Source organism: Kogia breviceps, chromosome 2 (genome assembly GCF_026419965.1).
Source record: "Kogia breviceps isolate mKogBre1 chromosome 2, mKogBre1 haplotype 1, whole genome shotgun sequence".
NCBI lineage: Eukaryota > Metazoa > Chordata > Mammalia > Artiodactyla > Physeteridae > Kogia > Kogia breviceps.
In genome coordinates, this window is record NC_081311.1 from 27136957 (window position 1) to 27164153 (window position 27197).

The following is a 27197-nucleotide window of genomic DNA, read 5'->3' on the forward strand; positions in this document are numbered from 1 at the left end:
ACAGGCTCCGGACGCGCAGGCCCAGCGGCCATGGCTCACGGGCTTAGTTGCTCCGCGGCATGTGGGATCTTCCCGGACCAGGGCACGAACCCGTGACCCCTGCATCGGCAGGCGGATTCTCAACCACTGCGCCACCAGGGAAGCCCCTGATTTAGTTTTTAAAAGGGGTTAGCGCCAAGCTGGAGGTAGGGGAAAATGTTCCAAGGCAGAGGAGTGAGCTGAGCTTCCTGGAGTGTTGTCTTCATAGACCCGAGCCTGGGTCGGGCTGATGTGATGAACCAACCTGTCAGAAGAATCTCAGTAGAAAGTAGGTCAGTTTCTTCCTGTCTCTTTAAGAACTAGAGGCTTGATTTCCGCGCCTGCGCATTGAGAGAGTAAACACCTCTCTTTTTCACCCACCCCCGCCCTATCCGCATCCTTATTGCCCCAACGCAACCTCCTCCCATTCTCCCCTTTTTCGGGTGGGGTAATGGTCCCTTCCAGGGAGTCTGGCTCGTTCTGGAGGGGTGGCGAGCATACAAATGGTACATTCCACTGCCTTCACTACCTTCCGCTTTTCGCGGCTTGTCTGTTCTACTTCCCCCTACCGAATGAAGCTCAATAGGCTGGCCCAAAAGAAGGCGGGGGAGTCGGGTTGAGGGGACCGGTCTGATCCGGTCTCCGGCGCAGGCGCAGTGCGGATAAACAGGAAGCGGGAGGTAGGGGTAGCAGCAGAGGAGATCCAGGGGCTTCGGGAGGAGGCAGCGGGAGAAGTAGGATTATCGGAAGGGCAGCAGAAGCTAACTGAGAACGAGAAAAGGAGCCTTGGCTATCTGCCTCCAGGGAACGAGAGGTCGCATCCTCGCTCTCCGCTTAGGCTTCCGGCTCCACAGCTAAGGCTGAGGCTGCGGCTGACAAAGGGCTCGCGCTGGTGCCGCCGCCCTTCTCATCCGGGCATTAGGGTCCCTGCGGAGAGGGAGGGGGAAGGGCAGAGGGGGAGGGGAAAGAGCGGAGGGGCGCGCGCTTAGAGCCGAGGCCCTTTCTGGGGCTCTCCGGGCCCGTGGCCCTACGGACGGAGGCCGAGGAAGACCTGCAGAGGTGGCGGCGGCCGGGGGCAGGAGGATGGTGCAGAAGGAGAGCCAGGCGGCGCTGGAGGAGCGGGAGAGCGAGCTCAACTCCAACCCTGCCGCCTCCGCGGGCGCTTCGTTGGAGCCGCAGGCAGCTCCAGCCCCCGGAGAAGACAACCCAACAGGGGCCGGGGGAGCAGCGGTGGCCGGGGCGGCAGGAGGGGCTCGGAGGTTCCTATGTGGCGTGGTGGAAGGTGAGCACTGTGGCGCGGGCTGGGCAAGAGCGTCCTCCCTCCCTCCACCCCAGTAGTAATACGTTCTTTCCTTTTTGTGGGGGGAGGGGGCTCTAAAAGGGGGTTTTGCCCTTGGGTCTGAAATTTGACCCTGCTGAAATGAGGGAAGAGGCAAGAGGATGGGCAGGTCTTTTTTCGCGTTCTGAAACGGCGTCGAATTCCCTCCCGGCTATTAACAAGCCTGACCCCACCCGCCTTGGGCTTGGAGCCAGGCATGCTTCAATGGAGGCGGTGTAAGGAGTCTAGTCTTAGGCTCTGAGTTTTACGTCTTTGTACCTTGGGATGTTATTCCCTAGGGTGGTTTGTGTTCAAATGGAGAGATGTGTGTAGTTTTGTCGTCCCCACCCTTTGGAAAAAAGACTACCCATACAGGTGTACTAGTTGTATTCCTGGAGTGAAGAGAAGCACTGTCGGCTTACAGTTTTACAAATTCCTTTTTGCTTAGAATTTTTGTTTGTTCTTGTGTTTTTTTGTTTGTTCTTGTGTTTTTGTTTGTTTGCTGGCCAGTCCCGAACCCCCCACCCTTTGAAGATTGATTTGCAGCCTAGAAAATTGCTCTTTGCCAACTATTGTGCCTTGCATCTGAGGGATGAAGCTTTGACTTTAATAGTATTTGAGATACGGAATTTTAGTGACTGCAGAAGAGGTGTAAAAATTCCCTTCTCATTTCCTTCCCATTTCCATTTAAAAGGAATGCTGGACTTTTTTGGTGGTTGGGGAAAATGACCAGAAGTATTACCGTTTATGAATGTAATGAACAAGTGTTCGGCTGTGCATTCTAAGCGAAGCATGAATCAGTTTCATTATTGCTCTTTCCTGGAGTACAGCATGTATTTGAACTTTCTGAAGTATTTTGGCCGACCCAGGATTTCTTAGCTGTATACTTTATTAGTTCTCTCCTATATGTGGTGTGCATAGGAGTAACACTGTAAAAAATACTGGTCTTTATGAAAAAAACAGATGTGGAAAAGGAAAGAAGGATTGTCCTCTTGGTTGAGAGCTTTGGTACTCACGGAGTATTCATTTGAAAGATGGGTGGTGGTTATGCTATATTAGATAAAGTTTGATTGTAGGAGAGAACAGACTAATTGGCAGCTACCATAAGAAATGAAACGGTTCAGCAAAGTTAACTGTCTTGCAGAATTTTTGGGAAAACAGAATGGAAAACTGCCTGTGTATTTGACTGGAGTCAGTGTTTATGAAAACATGATTGCTTTGTTTGATTTATCCATTGATGTATTTATAGGGCTAGAATCTGACTGTTATGTAAGATCTTGGGGTGGAGGGTGGGAAAGGAGTGCTGGGGGAATAGAAATTTTAGAGCTAGACTAAAGTGAATATAAGGAAACTTGCCTGTCCATTACACCTTCAGTAATTATGGAGAAAAGTTAGTTGTGGTTTAGATCAGTTGGTTTGTTTTTCAGAATAGTATTAAAAGGGAACTAGTTTACTTAGAATTGTCTGTCTGTCGTCTTTTCTCCTTCCAATTCCCTAGTATATTCTCTTGGTGACTGAGCACCTGATATTTTTTTGGTGTTTGTTTTGCTTTTCTTTCCTTCACAAACCTTTGTTGATTTTATTTATTATTTATTTTTGAGGTTAATTTGTGCTTTTATTTGCCAGTATAATTTAACTACAGTGGCCTGCAAACTTTTTTGATATAAAAAGTACATTTTACATCACAATCCAACAAACGCACACACATATATAATATGTATACATATATAAAAGTGAAACAAAAGTTTTGCTAAAAACGTCTACCCTGAGTGTTAATTCTTTTTTTTTTTTTAAGACTTTTTTTTAAACCAAGTATGAACTGCACTGACACATAATCACCAAAGTCCCCAGTTCATCTTAGGTTCGGTTTAATGAAGTGAATAGTGTTGCACGTTCTATGGGCAGACCTTTGTTGATTTTAACTCATGTGTAACAGCACTGCTTCCTCTTTGGGGTGCCAGTTAACTAAAACCATGAACCTTACTCTCAAAGAGCAAAGTTAGGATTTCTGAAGATTAAAGTGTTAGGCACTTGAAAAAAAAATTTTTTTTCATGTTGAAGCAGCTCTGAAGGAAAGTTTAACGCCTACTACGTTAAGAGAAAAATGATAATGCATTGTTGTAGGAAAGCTATAAAGACTTGTGAAATTCACCTAATATTTTAAATCACCTGTAAGACAGTAACCATTGAATTGTCCAGATTGAAAGTGCCACAGTTTCATATATTAGTATGTAACAAATTTTTCTTTGGCCTGTCGTTGTGTTTGTGGTGCAGAGTAACCATTCTATCTAGAGTGGAGCTTATTACTGTTCAGAAATTTTGGTTTTTGAGTTAGTTTCTTAAACTTTGTGTGTGTGTGTGTGTGTGTGTGTGTGTGTAAGGAACATTATGTATTCAAAACACAATTTGAACCATTTTTATGATACTCCTGAGAGGTTGTCCTTATCTCTTGCAGATGATTAGACTGAGACAGGTGGAAAATAAAGGTTAGGCAAGCTGTAAGGTGTGATTAGCACAAGCCGCAGCTCTAAATACCAGTTTGGTGCTTATACCACTACTTAAGTCATCATTTTGCAGTTCTGTTTCTTGCAGTGTGCATTACTATTGCTTTGCCCCCATCTGGGATACTCTGGAGTGAGTCACATTCTTGAATTATCAGTTCATACATTTGCTCTGGAATTGAGATTGCTTGAGAGTTTCCTGTTTGGGCCAGTTCCAATGTTGAATTTGTTGTGTGTAGTTTAAGGCATTTTTGGGGTTCCTTTTGTGATTTTGGGAACCAAAAAAAAAAAAGAAGCCATCATAAAATTAAATCAATCAGATTCTTTTCTAATTCTGTCCCTGGTTTTTTCCCTACCTTACTTGTTTTCACCCCTTCCCCCTCTAAAACTGGTTTAACTCCCCTTCTACATAGTAATTGTTATTATTAGCAGTTTGTGGTTACTTTGCTTCCCCTTTCCCCACTGTAAGATTGAGGTAATCTTTTTAAAAGTTAGATTTAAACATATTTGGTCTTTTTTGGCAGTGAAAAAAGGTGATGTTTAGCTATTTTTAGATGACTTTATCACATAAATAATAAGTGTTCATGGTAGAAAAATCAGAAAATTTACCTAAGCAAAAAGGGAATTAAAATCACTTTAAAATATCACCCCAAACACAGACTTACTTGAGCATGGACTTGAGGATATTGGGAGGGGGAGGGGTGGGCTGTGACGAAGTGGGGAGTGGCAGGGACATATATACACTATCAAATGTAAATTAGATAGCTGGTGGGAAGCTGCTGCATAGCACAGGGAGATCACCTCTGTGCTTTGTGACCGCCTGGGGGGGTGGGATAGGGAGGGTGGGAGAGAGGGTTATGCAAGAGGGAGGAGATGTGGGAGCATGTGTGTATGTATAACTGATTTAGTTTGTTGTAGAGGGAAAACTAACACACTATTGTAAAACAATTATACTCCAATAAAGATGTTAAAAAAATAAAAATAAAAATAAAATATCACCCCAAAACACCTTAATGTTTTACTAAACATCCTTCAGATCTTTGTATATTGTACATATTTTTTACAAAGTGGTATTGTATGTATTGTAACCTGCTTTTCTCAGTAGACAGTTTATCACATTCTTATAATTTCATTCTTACTTTGGATCTAGGGTTTTATGGAAGACCATGGGTTATGGAGCAGAGAAAAGAACTCTTTAGAAGGTAATTTTTTTATTATGTGAAGGAGAGTCTTAAACTATTAACATTTCCTTTTTTTTTTTTTTTTTTTTTTTTTTAACATTTCCTTTTGTTTGAGGAAATACACTGAATAATTCAGGCCAGGTGCAGTTTGATGATTTCTCAGTTGCAGAAGTTACTTTACCTTGGTCTTTTTCCTCTTCTTAACCTAAGCCAGTAGTTCTCAAACTTTCCTGGGAAAGCTGGATAGGTTTTGGGCTCATCTGTCTTACTCAGAGCTGTTGTATTTTTATTTAAGACTATTTAATATGTTGACATTCCTTATATTATTTAATTTTTTACAACTCCACTGGATTACAAAAAGGTTAAAAGCTACTGCCCCAAAATATTAGCTTTTTTTTTTTTCGTACGCGGGCCTCTCACCGCTGGGGCCTTTCCCGTTGCGGAGCACAGGCTCTGGACGCAGAGGCTCAGCGGCCATGGCCCACGGGCCCAGCCGCTCCGTGGCATGCGGGATCCTCCTGGACCAGGGAACCCATGTCCCCTCCCCTGCATCGGCAGGCGGACTCTCAACCACTGCGCCATCAGGGAAGCCACCAGCATATTAGCTTTTTAAGAGACGGAGCCGCTCCAAGAAAAGGAAAATAAGTTAGATTTACAGGTTATACATGTTGCTTGTTTATATACATGTAATTTTTTTCTCCTCTTAAGGCTCCAGAAATGGGAATTAAATACATATTTGTATGCTCCAAAAGATGACTACAAACATAGGATGTTTTGGCGAGAGATGTATTCAGTGGAGGAAGCTGGTAATCTTTTTCTTTTTAATCCATAAATTCTGAGTACATGAAGAAAACAGCTATATTTTAAATGTACAAGAATTAAGTATTCCACTTTCACTTTGTAGGTAGTTTTATTTTATATGGTAACTCTGTGTGTTAGTGCATCCTGAAAGAGTAGCTCTAACAATGTGTAGCCATGGTGTGATTTACAGGTATGCCAGTCTGACTTCACCTGCTCTGTGGTCATAAATTATGCTTTTTAACTTCTGCCAGTGGACTAAACAGTGGGCCATTAGACAAAGAGGTGCTGAAGCAAGGCTAGGCCTAGGGCAAGGCAAGTGAGGCGCCTGCCTGCGGTGCAAATTTTAAAGGACTCCAAAAATCAGTAATCAAGATAAATAATACTTTATTATCCATTTTTTAAACCAGAAGTAATGCAAAAAATCCACAAACAAAATACCAAAATTTTAAAGATACGGTTAGTACTACTGATCCTTTTGCTTCAGGCTCAAGTATGACTTGGTCTTGACCACTTGATTTCTGTTGCTGGTCCTGTCTTTATTTAAAATGAAGAAGGGTCTCACCCTAGTCTGGGCCTATACTGAAGTGAAAAGCCATCCTGAACTATCCTTGTTCATGTGTTCTTATGTCGAGTTAGTTACATAAAATTCATAAATAAGAGAAGTAAATTAGACAAGTGGTGCTTTTCTTTGGGGACTTCAGTGAATGGAGGAACATTTTCATAGCTGGAATTAAATGGTAGCTAACAAGATATTTGGTTACAGAGCCCAGTCAAGGCACTGAAGGCAGAAAGTTTTCTTAAACTATGAAAAGCAATTAAAACTCTATCTAGTGTTGTTGTTTACTACTCTATATAACTTAAGTGTCTTCAACTTGATTATTTTCTGGTGATGCTGGTAATGGAATTTAATATGATCAAAATATAGTCAAATGACTGTCTTGAGAGATACCACGGAAAGTTATTTAAAGATATATCCTGTGGTATGGAATAGTCAGTTTACTTAGGAATTATGGAATTATGACATTATGGAGTGTCATTTTACTTAGGAAAATTGTCTTTCACATTTTAGAGACTTAAAACTGTGATGAATATTTTTCTTGTAGTTACAAAGATGTCAAGATTGTTAAGGCCATCACTTAACCCTGGTTCTTAAGAACACATTTTTCTTTTTTTTCCAAATTATAAAGTTGCTATATGTAGATGGATTTATTTAGGAATTCCAGTTGTACAGAGACAGCAAAAACAAAAGCATACCTCTCAAATACTATAGGAAATAAAAATGTTTTGTATTCAGTAAGAGAATTGATGCTTAATTCAGTATTTTTGAGAAATGACAGTGCTTTTATTGAGTTCAGGGTGACGTTAAATCACATCAGGTTTGTGCCATTACGTATTGTCACATTGGACCTGACAATTTTGTAGAATTTAAGGGACTTATTTTTTTTCTTGACTCATTGAAAATTGGAGAAAATAACCTTCAGTTTAAAGGTGAAGGCCCTTTTAGTTTTTGTGGTGCTTTTTTAAATCATGGACTCTATTCTTTAGAGCAACTTATGACTCTCATCTCTGCTGCACGGGAATATGAGATAGAGTTCATCTATGCTATCTCACCTGGATTGGATATTACCTTTTCTAACCCCAAGGAAGTATCTACATTGAAACGCAAACTGGACCAGGTAATTTCCTTTTTCATTATTTTTCCCTGAATCAGTACATGAAACTAATAAAAGTTTTTGGAGTTGCTTTTATGATGTAAAAGGGAAACCAAATTCATAGTACTTCTTTGTTTCTGTACAAATTTTTTTACTTTAACTCTTTTGATAAGAGGAATATTTTCTAAAGTGAGTCAAAAGAGCTTTACTGGAGGTACCATTGCTTCTCAAACTTCAGTTTGCATAAGAACTGCCTTAAAACAGTGCTTAGAAGCTATGCTTAAAAGGGTTCTTTTAGGCTCCATTCCCAGAGATTCTTAATAAAGACTTGAGGTGGAGACTTACCTCAGATTCCAGGAGATTCTGAGTGGTCCAGAGTCACATTTCCAGAAACTCTGTTGGGTGCCTGATTGAATTTCTGAGTGAGGTTATAGAAATAGGTTCACTCAGTTATATGGACAAGAGATGTAATTCAGTTTGGACATGATTGGCTAGTTTCCCAAAATGAGAAGAAAAACTAGGTAAACGTGTAAACTGTTGGTGAACCTGATTGGAGTCTAAATTCTGCTTAACATAAAAGATGCACATGTTTTTTGGTAAAGTAGTGTGCTGTTTTTTAAAATATATATATGTTTCTCTTCTTTTGGCTGTGTGGTATGTGGGATCTTAGTTCGCTACCAGGGATCGAACCTGCACCTCCTGCATTGGAAGCGTGGAGTCTTCACCACTGGACCGCCAGGGATGTCCCCTGTATATGTTTCTTTCAGCAAAAGTTTATATTGGATTTCCCTGGCGGTCCAGTGGTGAAGACTCTGCCCTTCCAATGCGCAGGGTGTGGGTTTGATCCCTGGTCAGGGAACTAAGAAATCCCACATGCTGTACAGTGTGGCCTTTAAAAAAAAAAAAAATTATATTATTGGTGGCATTAAAATGGCTGGTAAAAACTTTAAAGTAGTTTGGGAGGTTCCTGGTGGTCCAGGGGTTAGGACTTGGTGCTTTCACTGCTGGGGCCAGGTTCAGTCTCTTTTCGGGAAACTAAGATCCCACAAGCTGTGTGGTACGGCCAAAAAAAAAAAAAAAAAAAAGTTAAACTAGATAAATTTCTGTGAATAAGCTTTTAAAAGGTTATTTACCTATTTGATCATATTCTACTATGTTGGTCTTTCTGATTGATGGCTTAGGTTTATGTGCAAAGAAATTAATTAGCATCAGTGTATCTTGACTGGAACAGGTGACTTGGGTTTGTCATGTCTTAGAGTTTATTTATTGTTCACTTTTTTTTTTTTTCTGTTTGGTTTTCTGTAGTTGGCAGTGAAGGAGGTAGAAGGATAAGCTGCATTATAGAAGCTTTGTTAGCCATACTGGCATACTGCATTCAAACCCAATTGAAAAAATGGGTCCCAAAACTGTCTAGCTGTTTAACATAGAAAATATAAAGGCAGTGGCTTGGCATTGAACATTCTACTAAGGAAAATATTTGACTTTTAAGTATAGCTATTAAGTATATACTTTAATATTTGAAATCCTGTGTTTTTTACTCTGTAAGATGAACTGGTAAAGCATCTTGTTTGTTTTTTTTTTTTTTTTTTTTTTCCCTTTTCCTAGGTTTCTCAGTTTGGATGCAGGTCATTTGCCTTGCTTTTTGATGATATTGACCATAATATGTGTGCAGCTGACAAAGAGGTATTCAGTTCTTTTGCTCATGCCCAGGTCTCCATCACAAATGAAATTTATCAGTACCTAGGAGAGCCAGAAACTTTCCTCTTCTGTCCCACAGGTATTGTATATAATAGCTTTATATTTAACTAGTCTTCTTGAAATATATAACTTTCAAAAGACCATGTATAGGCTTTATTGTGTTGTCCCCTCTCCCTTTGGTATATAAAGGTAGGAATTCTTTTTCTAGAAGATATTTCTGCACATCTTAAATTGGAGAGATTTTAGGGATTAGTAAATGACAACTGAATAGGCAAAAGATTTTATGTATTTTTTTGGTACTGGAAGTATATGAACATTACATGTTCAGGATTAGAGGAGGGGATAGTATTATAAAAATGAAAGCTAGAAAACAAATTTACATTGCTTTTAACTTAGTCACTTCTCATATCCTCCTACTTGTTCCTTTTTTCTGCCCTTGCATATCTGTATCCCTTTTCATTCCTCCCACTCCCATCTGGGCTCTTAACTTCCAGTAGTCAACATAGAAAGCTTAATAATTTTTTCCCCCTTTTCCTTTTTTCCCCCCTCTCATCTCTCCCTGGTTCCTTCCATTGAAAATGTTTTTCCTCTTTTTACCTCTCAAAATTCAGCCTGTAAGAAAACTTCCCTAGGCTTGACTTCTTGTTCAGGAAGAGTTTAAAAAGTTCTAAGAAATTTTAGACTGAATTTATTTAACTGTGTATGTGTCTTGTCTTAGAGTATTGTGAGCCATGAACCTTATCTCAGTGGTCTGATACTATGTGACTACTCAGTGTTTAATAAGATCATACTTGGTAGTTACTTAATTTACTGCAAATTATAATCAATTGTAGTTGAGTACTAACAGCCAGGGGCCTAATATTGCATTCTTTCTATTACGATATTATCAATCCCGTCTATTTGGCCTCTGATTGTAACTGAGAAATGTAGGCAATTCAGAATTATGTAGAAAATGCTAAAAATTCTAATTATTTCTTTAGTAAACTTGTATTTCTGGTGACCATAGGACCATAAGGATTGATCTGTCCTAATACTGGAGGAAAAATATCAGATTTTATGATTTGATTTTTTTTTTTTAATAAGTTGAGTCATAAATGAACTACCCACTTACTTGAGTTTACTTCTTTTGGGACATGACATGAAGGCCTTTTATCATTTGGATGAAAATAATTTAGAATTGGTAGACATTTTTATCCCTGTTCAAAAACTCATGACCATTTCACTCCTGACTGTTTTACTGATTAATTTTTCCCCCTACATTCAGAATATTGTGGCACTTTCTGTTATCCAAATGTGTCTCAGTCTCCTTATTTAAGGACTGTGGGTGAAAAGCTCCTACCTGGAATTGAGGTGCTGTGGACAGGTAAGTCTTAAAAGATGTAGACAGTAAAACTTTTAATTAACTAGGACCTTGGGAGTTGGTTGTTCTGGTTAATTGGATACTTTTATTTATTTTTAAAGTTTATTTTATTTTTAATTTTTGGCTGTGTTGGGTCTTGGTTGCTGCACGCAGGCTTTCTCTAATTGTGGCAAGAGGGGGCTGCACTTCGTTGCAGTGTGCGGGCTTCTCATCACGGTGGTTTCTCTTGTTGCAGAGCACAGGCTCTAGGCATGCAGGCTTCAGTAGTTGTGGCTCATGGGCTCTATAGCACAGGCTCAGTAGTTGTGGCGCACGGGCATAGTTGCTCCACGGCATGTGGGATCTTCCTGGACCAGGCCTCAAACCCATGTCCCCTGCTTTGGCAGGTGGATTCTCAACCACTGCGCCACCAGGGAAGCCCCTAATTGGATACTTTTAAAAAGCTGAGCCTTAACCAGAACATTTTGTTATTAATTCTCTTTCTTTTACAAAGTACACATTCTTCATTTAGTATTAAAAACATCTTTGAGGTTTTATAAAGCAGAAACTAACACACCATTGTAAAGCAATTATACAGATGTTAAAAAAAAATCATTGAGGATTTTTTCAGTTAGTCTGAATATCAGTTACTGATAAACAATAGATCTGTAGGGATCTGGGCTAACAGGTATTGATGCCAGCACTAGGAGAATGTTGTATTTTATAAAATGAAAGCTGTAATGCTAGATTGACAGTAATCACTGAGCTGTATTAGCTTTCATTCTAAGAATTATGGGCAGAAACCCTCCCAGGGTTTAGGTTAATTCGACTTTGTCTAATTGAGGATATATTATAATGGTAAAAAATGGTTAACATGGAAATTTCTTTGTTATTGATGTATCACTTTGAAGAAAGTTACCCAAACCTTAAATATTCCTACCTTTTAACCCCTAATTCTATTTCTGGGAATCTGATGTGAGTAAATATAGGACAAGGGGAATAAAGCTGAGTAAAAGGACATATTGCTGTGTTGTTTTAAAAAGAAAAATTGTTAGAAAATATAACAAGGAAAATAAAAAATTATATGCATTATATTTTGAAGAACCACGTATGAGAGTCTCTTTTTGTTTTTGTTTTTAAAAATTTCCTCTGAGGATTTATTTAATTTATTAATTTATTAAAACATCTTTATTGGAATATAATTGCTTTACAATGGTGTGTTAGTTTCTGCTTTATAACAAAGTGAATCAGCTATACGTATACATATATCCCCATATCTCTTCCCTCTTGGGTCTCCCTCCCTCCCACCCTCCCTACCCACCCCTCTAGGTGGTCACAAAGCACCGAGATGGTCTCCCTGTGCTATTTGACTACTTCCCGCTAGCTATCTATTTTACATTTGGTAGTGTATATATGTCCATGCCGCTCTTATATGAGGGTCTTAATAAATGGTGGTCATTATTTCTAGGTCCCAAAGTTGTTTCTAAAGAAATTCCAGTAGAGTCCATTGAAGAGGTTTCTAAGATTATTAAGAGAGCTCCAGTAATCTGGGATAACATTCATGCTAATGATTATGATCAGAAGAGACTGTTTCTGGGCCCATACAAAGGAAGATCTACAGAACTGATCCCACGGTTAAAAGGAGTCTTGACTAATCCAAATTGTGAATTTGAAGCCAACTATGTTGCTATCCACACCCTTGCCACCTGGTACAAATCAAACATGAACGGAGTGAGGAAAGATGTAGTGATGAGTAAGTAGATGACTTAATTCTTGACTTTGGGAGGAGAGTTGGGATTAAGTAGAACCATTGGCAAGTACGCATTCTTTTGTCATCAAGATTTAAAAGGATTTTTTTAAGGTGTTGTTTAGTCCTGTGAATGAGATGTATATGATAGAAAAAGGGCTGCTTGGACTGCCTTTGGGCAAGTTACTTAATAACTTCTTGGCCTCAGTTCTTTGTTTTTAAAATGTGACTTGGCCTTTGAAGTCTGAGTAACTAGACAAGGTAGTCTTTTAGTGTTCCTGTTATCCCTTGAATAATTCTGATTGAATTTGTTTTCAGGTGATTTTATTAAATGGTGTATTTTAGATGGCTACGTATTCTCCTCTGAGTTAACTTAATATATAATTTAAGTTCAGCTTACATTTATGAAACATATTCTCATTTTAGACAATGACTTACTGATTTTTATTTATGAAAAATTCTTAATTGAGTTCCAAGTAGGAGAATGCTGACTAGTTGTTTTTTCAATAACATTTAAACACCTATTTATCAGACACTCCTAAGGATGCAAAGAATAAAATAGTCCCTACTTTGAAAGAATTTAGTCTGGTGTTAGATGAAGCAGATAGGCAACTGTACTATAGAATGGTAAGTGCTGAGATAATTATCTACTGAGTGCTAAGGGGAATACAGGAGGTAGTGATTACTTCTGCTAAGCAAAAGTGCTGGTAAATGATTTCATAGAGGAGGAGTTACTTACACTGGGTCAAAGTATGAGTAAAGTCTGCTGGGCATTAAAGGGTTGGTGGGCTAGAGATGAAAATACTAGACACTGAAGATTTCAAGTTACCTGAATTTTGGCCCATTGGGGGGTATTGAAATGTCACATGATGGTGCTTAGTGGTATGTAGTTGAAAGTTGTGTTGTTTCTCAGTTCTGTACCCCTACTTCCAGTTCTGTTTATTGAATTAATGCTTCCCTTCAAGGCTCAGTCATTGTCACCCCCCTCTCCCCAGTAAAAAACACAGAGTTAGGGATATAATCTCAATCCTCTCTGTATATATATGGCTGTTAGTATCTACCTCTTTTAAGGCAGAGCATGAAGCACGTTAATGACTAGTGGACATTAGCCAGACTGGCCTGTGTGCAGGGAAATAAGAAGGAAAGCTAAGAATAGTGGGATTTGAATACCAAGCCAAAGAGAGTTCAGACTTAATTTTCTCTACCACTATCCTGGTTCTTCATTATATGCTTATTATCTGTACTCATATGTGGGCTCTCTCTCAATTTTCTCTTCTCCCCTCAATGCATTTATTAATTTGCCCATTATTTTTTCATAATTATTTGCCTTTTTAAGTTATAAGCCCCTGAACAGTAGGGAATCTTTTCTTTATGGGAAGTATAGTGCCTTTAACCTTGCATTCCCAATAATTGATAATAAATGGACATTTATGACTGACTTGTCCAGTGATTCTAAAGTTAATATTCATTATTTCAATTGGAATTTTACATTTAGCAATGCATTTAGATGACTATTCTAGGTGAAGTGGTTTAGTGAAGGGTCTTGGTTGTGTTTGCATATTATGCTTAAGGTTTGTTCTTGTTCCAGTTCTTTGCTTCTCTAGTTTTACCGTAACAATTAGTGTTTTGTAATGAAAACTGTTTTTGTGCTCTTTCTCTTTTTTGCAGCTGATAGTGAAGACAGTACTGTGTCGATCCAGATAAAGTTAGAAAATGAAGGCAGTGATGAAGATATAGAAACTGATGTCCTCTATAGTCCACAGATGGCTCTAAAGTTAGCTTTAACAGAATGGTTGCAGGAGTTTGGCGTACCTCATCAGTACAGCAGTGAGTTTGGCCTTTCTTTTTAAGGGGGTTGGATCACATTGTTTGAGACATAAAGTAAAGAACATTTGTGATGTGTCTTCTTATAGGCCTGCCGAGCAAAATGAAATTTAGGAATCTAGAGGATAAGGTTTTTTAAATTTTACTTTTGGTCTTAAATAGCTTTTATTTTGACGGAATGCTAATTTGTTTTTATATATATAAATTTATTTAATTTATTTATTTTTGGCTGTGTTGGGTCTTTGTTGCTGCGCACGGGCTCTAGGCACGTGGGCTTCCATAGTTGTGGCACGCGGGCTCAGTAGTTGTGGCTCACGGGCTCTAGAGCACAGGCTCAGTAGTTGTGGCGCACGGGCTTTAACTGCTCTGCAGCATGCGGGATCTTCCCGAACCACAGATCGAACCTGTGTGTCCCTTGCATTGGCAGGCAGATTCTCAACCACTGTGCCACTAGGGAAGCCTGCTAATTTGTTTTTAAAATATATTTTTTTGAAGTAGTTTTTAAATACAGAGCTTCAAAAGAGAAGAAAGTAATAGGTTGGCATGTTTATGATCTGTGTTTCCCCTCCTCTCTTCCCTTCCCCGCCTCCCAGTGGTTTAGAGAAATTGTACTTTCTTGGGGCTCAAATTATTTGGAATCTCAAATTGAGGCTCTTAGAGATATGATAAGAAGAAAATATTTCTCTAGATCTAATTTGTTCTGTTTCTAATTCTGATTATCTTTCTGGCAATTTGTTTTTATAGGTAGGCAAGTTGCACACAGTGGGGCTAAAGCAAATGTAGTAGATGGGACTCCTCTAGTTGCAGCACCCTCTTTAAATGCCACAACTGTAGTTACAACTGTTTACCAGGAGCCCATTATGAGCCAGGGAGCAGCCTTGAGTGGTGAGCCTACAACTCTGACCAAGGAAGAAGAAAAGAAACAGCCAGATGAGGAACCCATGGACATGGTAGTAGAAAAACAGGAAGAAACAGACCACAAAAATGACAATCAAATACTAACTGAGATTGTTGAAGCTAAAATGGCGGAGGAATTGAAACCAATGGACACTGATAAAGAGAGCATAGCTGAATCAAAATCCCCAGAGATGTCTATGCAGGAAGATTGCATTAGTGATATTGCCCCGATGCAGACTGATGAACAGACAAACAAGGAGCAGTTTGTGCCTGGTCCAAATGAGAAGCCTTTGTACACTGCAGAACCAGTAACTCTGGAGGATTTGCAGTTACTTGCTGACCTGTTCTACCTTCCTTATGAGCATGGACCCAAAGGAGCACAGATGTTACGAGAGTTCCAGTGGCTTCGAGCAAATAGCAGTGTTGTCAGTGTCAATTGTAAAGGAAAAGACTCTGAAAAAGTGAGTATGCTTAATTTACCTGTTTCTCTGGCCTGGATCATTCCCCATGCTGTTGATACAGGGGAGGTCTTATATGAGAATTGACCACATCTTAGAATGTGTTCTGTGAAGTAAGTACTGACTCTGCTGAATCTGATATATACAGTTCCTTAGTTTGACCTTATAGTAGTTAGGAATGAAGGAAAGTCAAAATTGATTATTTTAGGAATATTTGTCAGTTTGGGGAGACAAACTTTTATTGTTTGTCTTTAAAAGTTTAAGCCCATTGATTCTTTAATGTTTAGTATAAATTTGCAGGTACCTGATAACATAACCAGCTTAGTTTATAAACTGTGTTTTAGATTGTTGTTAAACTTTCAATTTTTTGAGTGTTTTTATTGATCCTCAATAGATTGAAGAATGGCGGTCGCGGGCAGCCAAGTTTGAAGAGATGTGCGGACTAGTGATGGGCATGTTCACTCGGCTCTCCAATTGTGCCAACAGGACAATCCTTTATGACATGTACTCCTATGTTTGGGATATCAAGAGTATAATGTCTATGGTGAAGTCTTTTGTACAATGGTTAGGTAGGTATACCAGGACTAATCTCTTCTCCTCAGATATATTGTCCCTTAAAAAAAAAAAGACATTATCCCACAGGGAGAAAAACATTTAGGGAATTGATGAATTTCCAACTGTGTTTAAATTCTTTGCCTAGATTTCAAAGGTGTACCCATTGTTACAGACTTGAGGTGCAAGCCTCAGTAAATAGTATACTGAGCACGTTGATTTTTCTCCCTTGGGCTAATTCAGCATAAATATCTTGAAAATGTGTTAGAAAGTACTGACTTTAACTTGCTCTGACTGAATGCTTCCTGGATGGAACCATGTATACCACTTTTATCTGATTTGGAGATGAGACACTATGAATTGTGACTCTGTAAGCTCTCTGCTGCTTGCTCTGTCTCGATGACATAAATGCTGTGTTTAACAGAACAATTGCTGAAATGACCTAAGGGGGCCTGGAAAGAGGAAGCCATCCTCCCAGCCCTGTGCGCATGCGAGCTTTAGTGATAGGCTATTCTGGTGCTGCTTGGTATTATTTCACAGAGCTTTTTCTTTATGCCTCTACCAAGTAATTGGTTTTATCAGGGGATAAAAATTGCAATCCCCTGAAAACTCTGCTTCATTAAATGGACTTCTCTTTTGAAAACAGTGGGTTTTTTTTAATTTTAATTTTTTTAAAAAATTCTCAAACTTGGTAAAAAGCACCAGCATGGCCAAGTTTCTCCAGGGATCTCATTTCATTTCCAGGTTTTCAGTCCAGCTATAAGGAATATCTAATGGACTTATACATAGCACACAGCAGGCAGCAAGGCTAACTGACATGTCATAGTTTTCATAGTAGTCACAAATACTATGATGGGTTACATACTCTTGCCTGTGAAATAGAAGTGTGAAACACTGTGAGCTTAGAGTAACTCAGGAGTAGTAGCAAAGAGATTTCTCACTTTCTGCGTATATACTTTTGGACTCTTAAATATAAAAAAAAATTTTTTCCTGTGATACAACTGATTAGCAGCTAAAAATAGAGTCTCTCATTGTTAATTTGAAAGTAGAGGGAATTCCCTGGCTGTCCAGTGGTTTAGATTCCACGCTTCCATTGCAGAGGGCATGGCTCGATCTCTAGTCCGGGCACTACCCGCAAGCCATGTGGCATGGCCAAAAATAAAAAATAAATACATAAATTGGGGAAAAAAGAAAATAGAGAATTTTGGGTTCCTGTATATGTAGCACAACAGGTAAAAGAATTTTGACCTCCTCTTGTTAAAAGGCTCCAGGATATCTCTTCTCTGTGATACAGTCTGCCCTTAGGTTTAGAAAAAACCTCTGTATTGATTGTTGGATGATGGCATTTGCCTTCCAGGCTTTTGGCCAGGAGGATATAGTTAACCCTTATAGGGATTGAAGTTCTTAAGTTTCCAACCTGCAATCTGGATCATTAAATTTGAGAAAGTGTTGCTTAAAACATTTGATACTCAGCTTTTAACTCAAGAATTAGTAAAAATTCTTGATTATATACAGTATTGCTGCTTTTTCCTCTCAGGCTTTACCTCTGCACTCTGCAGTTATGGGGGCAGCTTTCCCAGATTGTATATAGCTGTTGTACAATCTCAAGGTCAGAGCATCTTAGAAGCTTTAGATAATCATCTAGGCATCCACATAGCTTTACAACAGCTCACGACAAAGAGAGTCTTATCATGGTTCTATAGTAATTTCAGGGAGTTACTGATTAGTACCCTTTGTTTTCCTCTAGTCTCCAGTCCAGCTGGCATTCAGTCCTTTAAAGAATGTGGCTATGCAGTACTTTTGATTACTAACGACTTCTATTATCTTCTTCCCCATTGTGTACAGATGGGAGAATCCTCAGCACAAGTTCTACTACTATTGGATGGACAGCGGCAGATGTTCACAGCGCGTCATGATTAGTTAGTTTAACTTAAAAGGTTCTGTGAGGTAGCTCAGGTAGTTTTAAGGGCAGTAGGCATGAACTGAAGTCACGTTTGCGCAGCGACTGAGGCATTAACCATGTTTTCATTTATACAGCTCTTCGTACATGCAGCTTTTTATTGTAATAGTTGGAAGTGCTAGTTATGTTGTAGTCTCAAAGTGGGGGGTAGGGGAAATTGGCTCATCTTAAAGTTTGAGACATGTAGTTTTTTCCTGCAGTGTAAGTTTACACTGAGCTATGGAATGGGGCAGGTTCTCTTCATAACCTAAATTTTGACCCTATTTCATATTTATTTTACAAATATTACATTATATATATATATTTAAGTACCCCTACCCCTGAAAAATGACAATCCTGGATATAATCTCTTAATGGGCCTGAATTGTCAACAAAAAAATTGGTTTGCTTTGGGACTGTCTGACTAGCACACTATGTATTTTACTGATGAGACTGTTAACTTGAACAGGAGGTAGAATGCTGTCTTCAATTGGAAAAGAACTATATTGCGCTGCTTTATCTTGTCAGAAGACTAGGCAGGTGATTTTGATTTGGCCTCCAAATTATCTTTTAATTATCTTATTAGCTTCCTTTATTGCCTGTGGAGTTGGTTAAGTGGTGACCTTAAATGCTGACTTTTGGGCCTCAAAGCCTGCCACTCCGTGTATGAGCTAAGTGCACTGCAGAGATTATAGTGGTTGATAAGAGGAGCCAGATATTGTCATACTTTCAAGAAAAGTATGTTTTAGCTGTGGACAAATTAGGAGCATCAGTTGGCTCTCCTTAGTTCTCAGAATCTCAGACTGGTATTGTTACTAGCCAAGTCTGAATTTGGATTGTCCTTGTCAGGAAAAAAAAAGTACTCATTGTGTTTCATTGTCAATTTACTGAATAATTTCTTCTACTTATTCTGCTGACCTTAGTTTTCTGACAAGATTAACCCCTTTTCCCCCCTTTTTCCCATCCCTGTACCCTTCCTCAAAATGTAAAATGTGACTTCAGACAAGTTTAATTCCTTCATGGGCTGTGATAATAAAATGTCTCATCAATCTCACTTCATTTCACTTTAAAGTTACTGTAATTTTGCTACAGAGCAAGCAGCTGCCTTGATTTTTACAGCTGTACCTAGGGAATATATAAGCGAGACCCAGACAAACTTGAAACTTTTTCCTTCCAATAATTTAAGGAAGGGTAGAACTCTTTCACTAGAACAGTGATTATTCATTGATCAGAGGAAGGAACATCAGTATTGAAATAACATTACAAATTTTAAAAAATTATTATCACAGCCTTGTCCTGAAACCCTGGATTATTATTGTTAGAGAACTGTTTCCACAAAGTGTTTGTTAGTTTGTTGGACGTATGAGACCCCAGGAAATCCCCTTTCTCGTAACGTTCTCCGCTTGGATCTGATCTCAACAGGGTGTCGTAGTCATTCTTCAGCACAGTTCTTAATTGGAGACCAAGAACCCTGGGCCTTTAGAGGTGGTCTAGCAGGAGAGTTCCAGGTATCAATATGAATTCACAACTGAATTGACGTTTTCTTTGTCTTATGAGAAACCTTATGTTGCGCATCAGATGGCTGGAAGGATTGGTCTGCCGAAGGCTTTCTAGTCCCAAATTCAATTAGTTACATAGCTGGATTTTAAATCAAATTTTCCTCCTCTTTCGCAGTAATTTCTGAAGGAGATGCTGCCAATTCCCCCCAGCGCCTGCGAAGCGCAGCGGCTCTAGGTACACACTTCACATTGTTTCTTTGCAGGTCGCACAGCATTTTAATCTGCGCCCGCAATGCACAATGCGCGCATGCTTGTCTGCCAGTGGAAACTCCATGAGCAAAAAGGATGAATGATTATGCAAATGAATGGTGAAAGGGCATTTGGATATTTTCCCAATTATTTTATTAAGTGATACTTGTACTTGAAAGAACAGTCCAGGAATGAATATTTGAACAAAATATGAAGTTTATTTGGTGTTGGAATTTGTTCATGGACTTTCAGGTGCTCTACTTTTCTCCCCCCAACAGGTGCTCTGCTGCGCACAGCAAACTGAAGCGCATTGCTTTGGGGATAAAGCGTCTCCTGGACAGATAACCCTCTTCAGACCAAACCTCTCCTCCTGACAGTCTGTTCTGCCATCTTTTAGTGAGAGATGGTCTATATAAGATTGGTTTAATAGATAGATTTGTCATAATTGGAATAGAATTTTTTTTTTTTTACTGTATATTTAAATCCCCAGTAGTATGCCACTAAAGCTATGTAACTCAGTTTGGGTAATTTCTATTCAGAAGCACTCCCCTCCCCCAGCAAAGAGGTGTTTTTGTTAGTAAAGCATAGCACACCCCTCTTCTTTAGGTCTGCCTGCAGTAGCCAGTTAATGTTAAGTTGGTAATCTGCAGTGCACACTCATTAAAAAAAGTAAATATCTTCCCAACACTAATCATCTCCCTTTTTTTTTCTTCCCACAGCGTTTGCTGCCTATTGATGGGGCAAATGACCTCTTTTTTCAACCACCCCCACTGACTCCGACCTCCAAAGTTTATACTATCAGACCATACTTTCCTAAAGATGAGGTAATCATCTATTTGTCAACTTGGTGTATGGTTATGGTGAACACTTAATCCTTTCCTTTGAACTGTGTGGTTAAAAGAATGAGTTTTGTGTCTTAAAACTTTAGATGGAGAAAGTTTAACTAAAACATTGAACATGGGATGTTTAAAGAAGAGCTGAAGGAGTTTGGACTCAACATCTCGTGTCAGTTCTTTTTTAAAAAAATAGATGAAATGTATTCAGAGTTGGAATTACTGAACAATATCTCAGCTGATTTTCTCCTCTATATTTTCTGCAGTTTTCAGTTGTGAAGTGCTTACAGGCTGCTTGATAATCAGCTATAGAAATAAAAAGCATGCCTGCTTAAAGATACTAACATGTTTTAAACATTTGGGATGTATAGAAAACTGAGAGAGACTCAGCCTCATAGTTCGCTGGATTTTGAGTCCACTACTTACTGTCTAAAACTATCCCCTGCAAAGCAATTCTCACTGTTTACTATAACCGTGCTATTTTCTAATGGCTTTACAAATATGACTCAGTAAATCTGTTTAACAAAGCAGAGGTGATAATTTACGGCAAGCCAAACGTTTTTTTACTCCCTCTTCTAGAAGTCCATTCTGACTTATGAGTCATATTGTTAAATTCTGTTGCCATTTTTCTTGATGTATTGCCTAACTAGATTATATTTTCAGGCTTCTGTGTACAAGATTTGCAGAGAAATGTATGATGATGGAGTCGGTTTACCTTTTCAAAGTCAGCCTGACCTTATTGGAGACAAGTATGTGATGAAGTATTCGGATTTGTTGGATTTGGGAGTAGACATTTCATAGCCAGGTTTATCAGGTTGAGGGGAGGTGCTGACTGGAAATAGAGTTTTTTAGAAGTCCTACTTTAGTTGTAATAAAATCTGAGCATTAATATGTGTATATTTCCAGTTTGTATTTACATCAAATGTAGTTTCCACGCATTGTCATTCGAGTGTATTGGGCCTTACATCACTGAATTCTAATGTTTTGTGTTAGTAACTTAACTCACTCTGGTCTCTTTTCTTGTGAGCAGGTTAGTAGGAGGGCTGCTTTCCCTCAGCCTGGATTACTGTTTTGTCCTAGAAGATGAAGATGGCATATGTGGTTATGCCCTGGGCACTGTAGATGTGACCCCCTTCATTAAAAAATGTAAAATTTCCTGGATTCCCTTCATGCAGGAGAAGTATACCAAACCAAATGGTGACAAAGAACTCTCTGAAGCTGAGGTAATACACAGATTTAGAATTATACAATGGTAATTTTTTAGAAAATAAAATACTTATTAAAATAAAAAAGCAAGCAGATATATCTTAAAATCCCAGTGCTTACTAAATTTCTTACAGAGAAGAATTATTAGGGCTTATTCTTATTAGCATGGTATTTTCCACTGTTCTCTACAGTTTTTGATTTGGAAGCGTTGTTGTAATACTTCTCAAGTAAAAGCACAACGTAGACAATTAAAGAACCTTCTTTCTCCCTTTCTGTTTTGAAGCACCAAACTTAAGGATGTTATGGTCTCTTCTTTGGGTACTCAGGGCAAGTTTAGGTAATTAAAAATCTCTCATTTGCGTGCTAATGAAGCTAACTTTCTCAATAATGCTTTTCTCATGGTAATTAAAAACTAATAGGAATGAACTTTAAAAATAGTTTCTTGTTTACTGTAAGTACAGTAAACATTACACACACCAGATACAGAGGAATTTTTGGTAGATTTTACTTGAGAGAAGGTGAGTATAAACCGATTTGCAGTCATTATTGTAATGACAAGAATACTGCTAAAGTGTGAATCCAAAACAGATACAGCTTTTAAATTTTAAAGCATTTGGTAAACTGTTGCTGAGTTTTTTCTGTTGCCAATAGCAAACCGCTTTTCCATTTATGGAGAATTCATGCCTTTCAAGCATTTTAAATATGACAATATTTATAAATGTGTGGTTTGGAGGAATTGTTTAAATTGTTTTTCCTAATTTCCTTTCTCTTCAGGATAGATTCTTTCACCAAGTAATTTGTAGTAATGACTGTGTTGACTTCAATTTTGGAGTGTAGTAGCTATGTTAAAGATTAACTATTTGGTTTTATTGAAGCCAACACAGAACTTGCTGCTGTGTTTTTTCTTTAATGATAAATAAAATACTTAGAGAAAAAAAAAAAGTTTCTTCTTGAAGATAATTTTTATTTTCAATAAATACTTTTAGAGTATATACTTGGACTTGTATTTGTGACATTGTCTCTATGTGATAGGAGGCTGGGTTGGAGTAGGCTCCTTTACTTGGGATTTCATCGACATGACTGCAGCATGCTGGTGATTGAGCTGTTGATGTGTTGCTTTTCCATGTCTGACAGTTCTCAGCATAGGAACCTATGAAGAAAAACCAGTGTCTCTTATAAACTTTTTTTTTTTTAGTGTACAGTTCAGTAGTGTTAAATACATTCACATTTTTGTGCAATACAAACTTTTAAAAAATTGTTTTATTTTTTATTTTGAATAATTTTAGATGTACAGAAGTTACAAAGATAATACAGAGTTCCAGTATACCCTTCACCCATTTTCTACATTTGTCCTAGTCTAAGAAACCAACTTTGGTACATTGCTATAAACTCCTCACCTTACTTACCAGTTTTTCCACTAATGTCCTTTATCTGTTCCAGGATCCAATCCAGTATACCACATTACATTTAGACAAACTTTAAAAAAAATAAAAACGCTTCAGCTAGAATTATAAGCTAATTAATTCTGCATTTGGTAATTTTATATAATTACCAGAAGAGTTATTGAATATTGCTTTCCTTTTCCTGTTACTGAATTCTGTAGTTAGGATTTATGGATTCGTAATGAGTAGCTACTGAAAGTCAAGAGATTCTTCCTAAATTTTACAGAAAATTATGTTGAGTTTCCATGAAGAGCAGGAAGTGTTGCCAGAAACTTTCCTTGCCAACTTCCCTTCTCTGATAAAGATGGATATTCACAAAAAAGTAACTGATCCAAGTGTAGCCAAAAGCATGATGGCTTGCCTCCTGTCTTCACTGAAGGCTAATGGTGAGTACATATTTGTAGAGTTGCTGGTATTTGGGCTATGTGGGGACAGGACTCTATTTTAGGATTAAAAAGAAAGAAGTGAATTTACATTCCCTTCTCCACCATTTATGGTTTTGCTTCTGAATTATTAGTACTGCAAGGATTGGATGTGTATTAATCATTGAAAAATACTGCTCTTTTACACTGTGAATGCTTATTTTGAGCCCAAATTAAATGAGAAGTGTATGTTTATTTTGCTAGGAGACTTATAAATGATAGTTAAAAATTAAACGAACCTCGGGAAGACTTCATTTAGGAATGCAGAGTCACTGATGTTTTTTGAGTTTGTTACTTAAACCTTCAAAAATACTTTGCTGTACCTTAGTGGTATGAAAACTTTTTTCTGTAAAGGGCCAGATATTGAGTATTCTGGGCTTTAAAAAGGCAACATACAGTGTTCAGTTGCATGTTCTTTTTTTAAACAACCTTTTAAAGCTGTAAAAAAAAAACAAAAAAACAACTTTTTAACCTTTGGCAATACAGAAATGGGCAGCTTGTTGAGCACTAATTAGAGGGTTCTTGATGTGTGAGGATGCACTTTTGTTGCATCTTTATATCATTTGATTCAGTGATGTCCCCTTTGTGGGATAATTTAAACAGCTCTGTTCGATGAAAGTATAATTCTCAGTGTTGTGCTTGGAACTGAATCATGCAGATGTATGAGGTATGTCTTTAACATATAAAACACATTCTGGTTGTATTGGCTTGCGACATAGGCTGGAATTCTGCCCTGTGGGTCCCTCAAAGATACTTTACATAAATATAACATTTCCTACAACCTCTTTGCCAAAATATTTTCTTTCTGGGGAAGAGTGTTACCATGCAAAAAAAAATTTTTTTTGAAGTATATTTGACAATTAAGAATTGTATATATTTAAGGTATACAATTTGATGACTTGAAATACATTGTGAAATAATCACCATATTAAAGCTAGTTAATATCCATCACTTTAAGGTAGTTATCACTGCAGTATTGAATATAAATATTGACTTTTGATACAGATTTTTTAAATTGTATGAAATTTAGGGGCTGGTATAGATAAGCCAGTACTATGATCTTTTTGAAATATATTAGAGATTAATTACAATTCATATTCATAATTCTATGAATTAAGTGACATTTATATTTTGAATTTTTTTTTTCCCTTAGGCTCTCGAGGGGCGTTCTGTGAAGTGAGACCTGATGATAAAAGAATTTTGGAATTTTACAGCAAGTTAGGCTGTTTTGAAATAGCAAAAATGGAAGGATTTCCAAAGGATGTGGTTATACTTGGTCGGAGCCTGTGACATTTGTTGGCACTGTGAACTGTTGGGAAGTCTCTTCACTTCACCTGGTGGGTGGTGGTTGGGGTCTTCATACAGCTCAGCCTCTGGAGCGGCAACAGATCGGCTAATTCAGATTGGAAACAAAGACGACTATGTAAAACTCACTCATCATGCTTAGAGACTACTCGCTGGTTGGAAAAAGATAGTATTGCTGTAAATCCTGTATGAAAGAGATGTGGGCCTCCTTATTGGGTCTTGTGTTAGGTGCAGAGACCTCTTAAGGTGGGCTTATAGGGAGGGGGTGTTCAATAAATGTAGTCAGCACTGTTTTCTGCATCCAGTGTGGTTGCATTTCTCACCTAAGAGTAATCAAAATCATTTGTCATCCTCCTTGGCTTCTTAAATGAAATGTACCTCATTCTTTGGGGACATGGCAAAGATGAGAAAGATTTGGTTTCAGAGGCTTCAGGGTGGAGAGTCCAAGTGGGATGGTTATGGCATAGTTTAAGCTGAATAAATGATTTCAATTTGGGCGGTTTTTCTGCTTTTTGTAAAGCTTTGGCCAGTTGTCTCTTGTGACCATTATTGGTTCAGGCATATTGTGCTTTGTAGGGACAAATGTGCAGTTTGTGGCAAAAGCCTAAAAGTGACAAACTTGTAAATAATTTTGTATATAAACTAAACTAGCTGTAACCCGACTATCCTTTGTGTTTACTGTTTTTGTAATTTTCCTTTTGAAAATGAAAGGGTGTGATTCAAGATGGCACTTTGAATATGTAAATCAGTGGAAAGTGTATTTTCTTTACTTTTGTGTTTGTTTTTTTTTAGAAGTTTTATTATTTTCGAAGTGCCTCCCACCTAGGGCTAGGCTATGACCACTTTGGATACCAGAGCTTAACTTCATAGGACTCAATCTGTTGCAAAGTGCAGTCACTTCTGGAAATTAACCTCAATTCAGGTCAGCATGTGAAATGTTAGTTTTGACTTCTGGCAAGTAGGGTTCAGGAACTGATTGATCCCATTTGCGCACAGGTCAGTTGTCCTTTAATTTCAAGACCTGTTACTACTGGTTTTATTAAATCAGAGTCTTTAGTTCTTGCATGTTTGTATCAAATTTAAAAGAATGAGCACACTTTAACCAATGACTTACGGTTACCCTTTTCTCTTTCCTTTAACCACAGGTTCTGAAAGCTTTCAAGTATTTTAATTTAGATTTGGTGTGTTTAAGGGTTCTGAGCATGAGGCTAGCAGGTAATCTCTGCAGGATTCATTTTTTTAATCATGGCTGGCTGGCTTCTCCATAGATTAGTAACAGTATTTTGTTATCTTGCTTCCCTGCAGTTTTGTATCAGCAGTTTAACTTTGAGCTGAGAGCCTGGAGGGTCAAGGAGAAGGAAATTTAAAACATATTTTCTTTCATAAATTTCCATCAGTGTGGGCTTTGAAAAGAGAGTCTTTTAAAGCATTGTACCTAGTGACTTTCAACCAAAGCCTGTGAGTGTGAATGGGTGAGATGAACGAAGGAGGCCTCTTCACATTCAGGGTTAGAAACCTGCAACTGATAGCAGGATATGTAAGGTATGTTGGACAGTGGGAACCAAGTTTGCGTTTTCAAGGGCTGAGATGAAGGGAAGATTTCTTCAAGATATTGTTTAAAACGGCTTAATGTCATTTGGTTTTCTCTTTAAGTACATTTTGTACAATAGTGGACAGTTCTAGCATTTTATCTGGAGGATTCATTCCATTGTTGTCATCCTGTGGAATCAGGATTTTTAGCAAGTTTGCTGCAGCTTTATCTTGGCTTTTAATAAGTTTGGCTGGTGTTCTGGTCACAGAGCTAACTATGAAACATGTCCACGCTGCTAGGATTGTTCAGTGCTATGCTATCTATCTTCTATTGTTACGACTATTTATTACAGTTGGGTGGTATTCCATTGATTGTTTAGATCACAGCTCAGTTCCTGTAGAAAACGAACTGTAAAACCATCTGAAGACCATACAAGAGGCAAAATAAAACTTGAAGTGAATGTGTGTGGTCGTGTACTGTGTAAACCTCCTACCTTTTCTCCTGCCCTTGCATTCCCGAGCAAGTGTTCCTCCTTTCCACAGCTGTTCCGGGTTAGGGACTGGATCTTAAAGGCAGTTCTCTCCCACTTCCATCTCCACTAAAAGATTGCCTTCCATATTTTCCTCAAGGCAAAACAAAAGTAGCCTGGCTTTGGCTAAGCCATTCTCTTGCCACAATTATAACGTGGGGGTAAATTAGGGCAGCTAGTTTGAGTTCCTGCCACCTAATAGAATAAGGAACACAGTTGCCCGATAATTTGGTCAAAAGGTGAAAGTTGGGGGCAT

General features: G+C 38.3%; 1 protein-coding gene across 1 annotated transcript; it reads left to right on the forward strand.

Annotated features, from left to right (window-relative positions):
* OGA (O-GlcNAcase) lies at window positions 1-26872 on the forward strand. Its single transcript, XM_059054079.2, has 16 exons — window positions 1-1300; window positions 4988-5039; window positions 5727-5824; window positions 7365-7495; window positions 9077-9248; window positions 10434-10532; window positions 11977-12261; window positions 13924-14082; window positions 14824-15437; window positions 15829-16003; window positions 19348-19433; window positions 20393-20497; window positions 21170-21255; window positions 21537-21729; window positions 23381-23540; window positions 24730-26872. Exons 1-16 carry the CDS (start codon window positions 1102-1104, stop codon window positions 24864-24866), a joined length of 2751 nt encoding a protein of 916 aa, XP_058910062.1. The 5' UTR covers window positions 1-1101; the 3' UTR covers window positions 24867-26872.
* The last annotated feature ends 325 nt before the right edge of the window (window positions 26873-27197 follow it).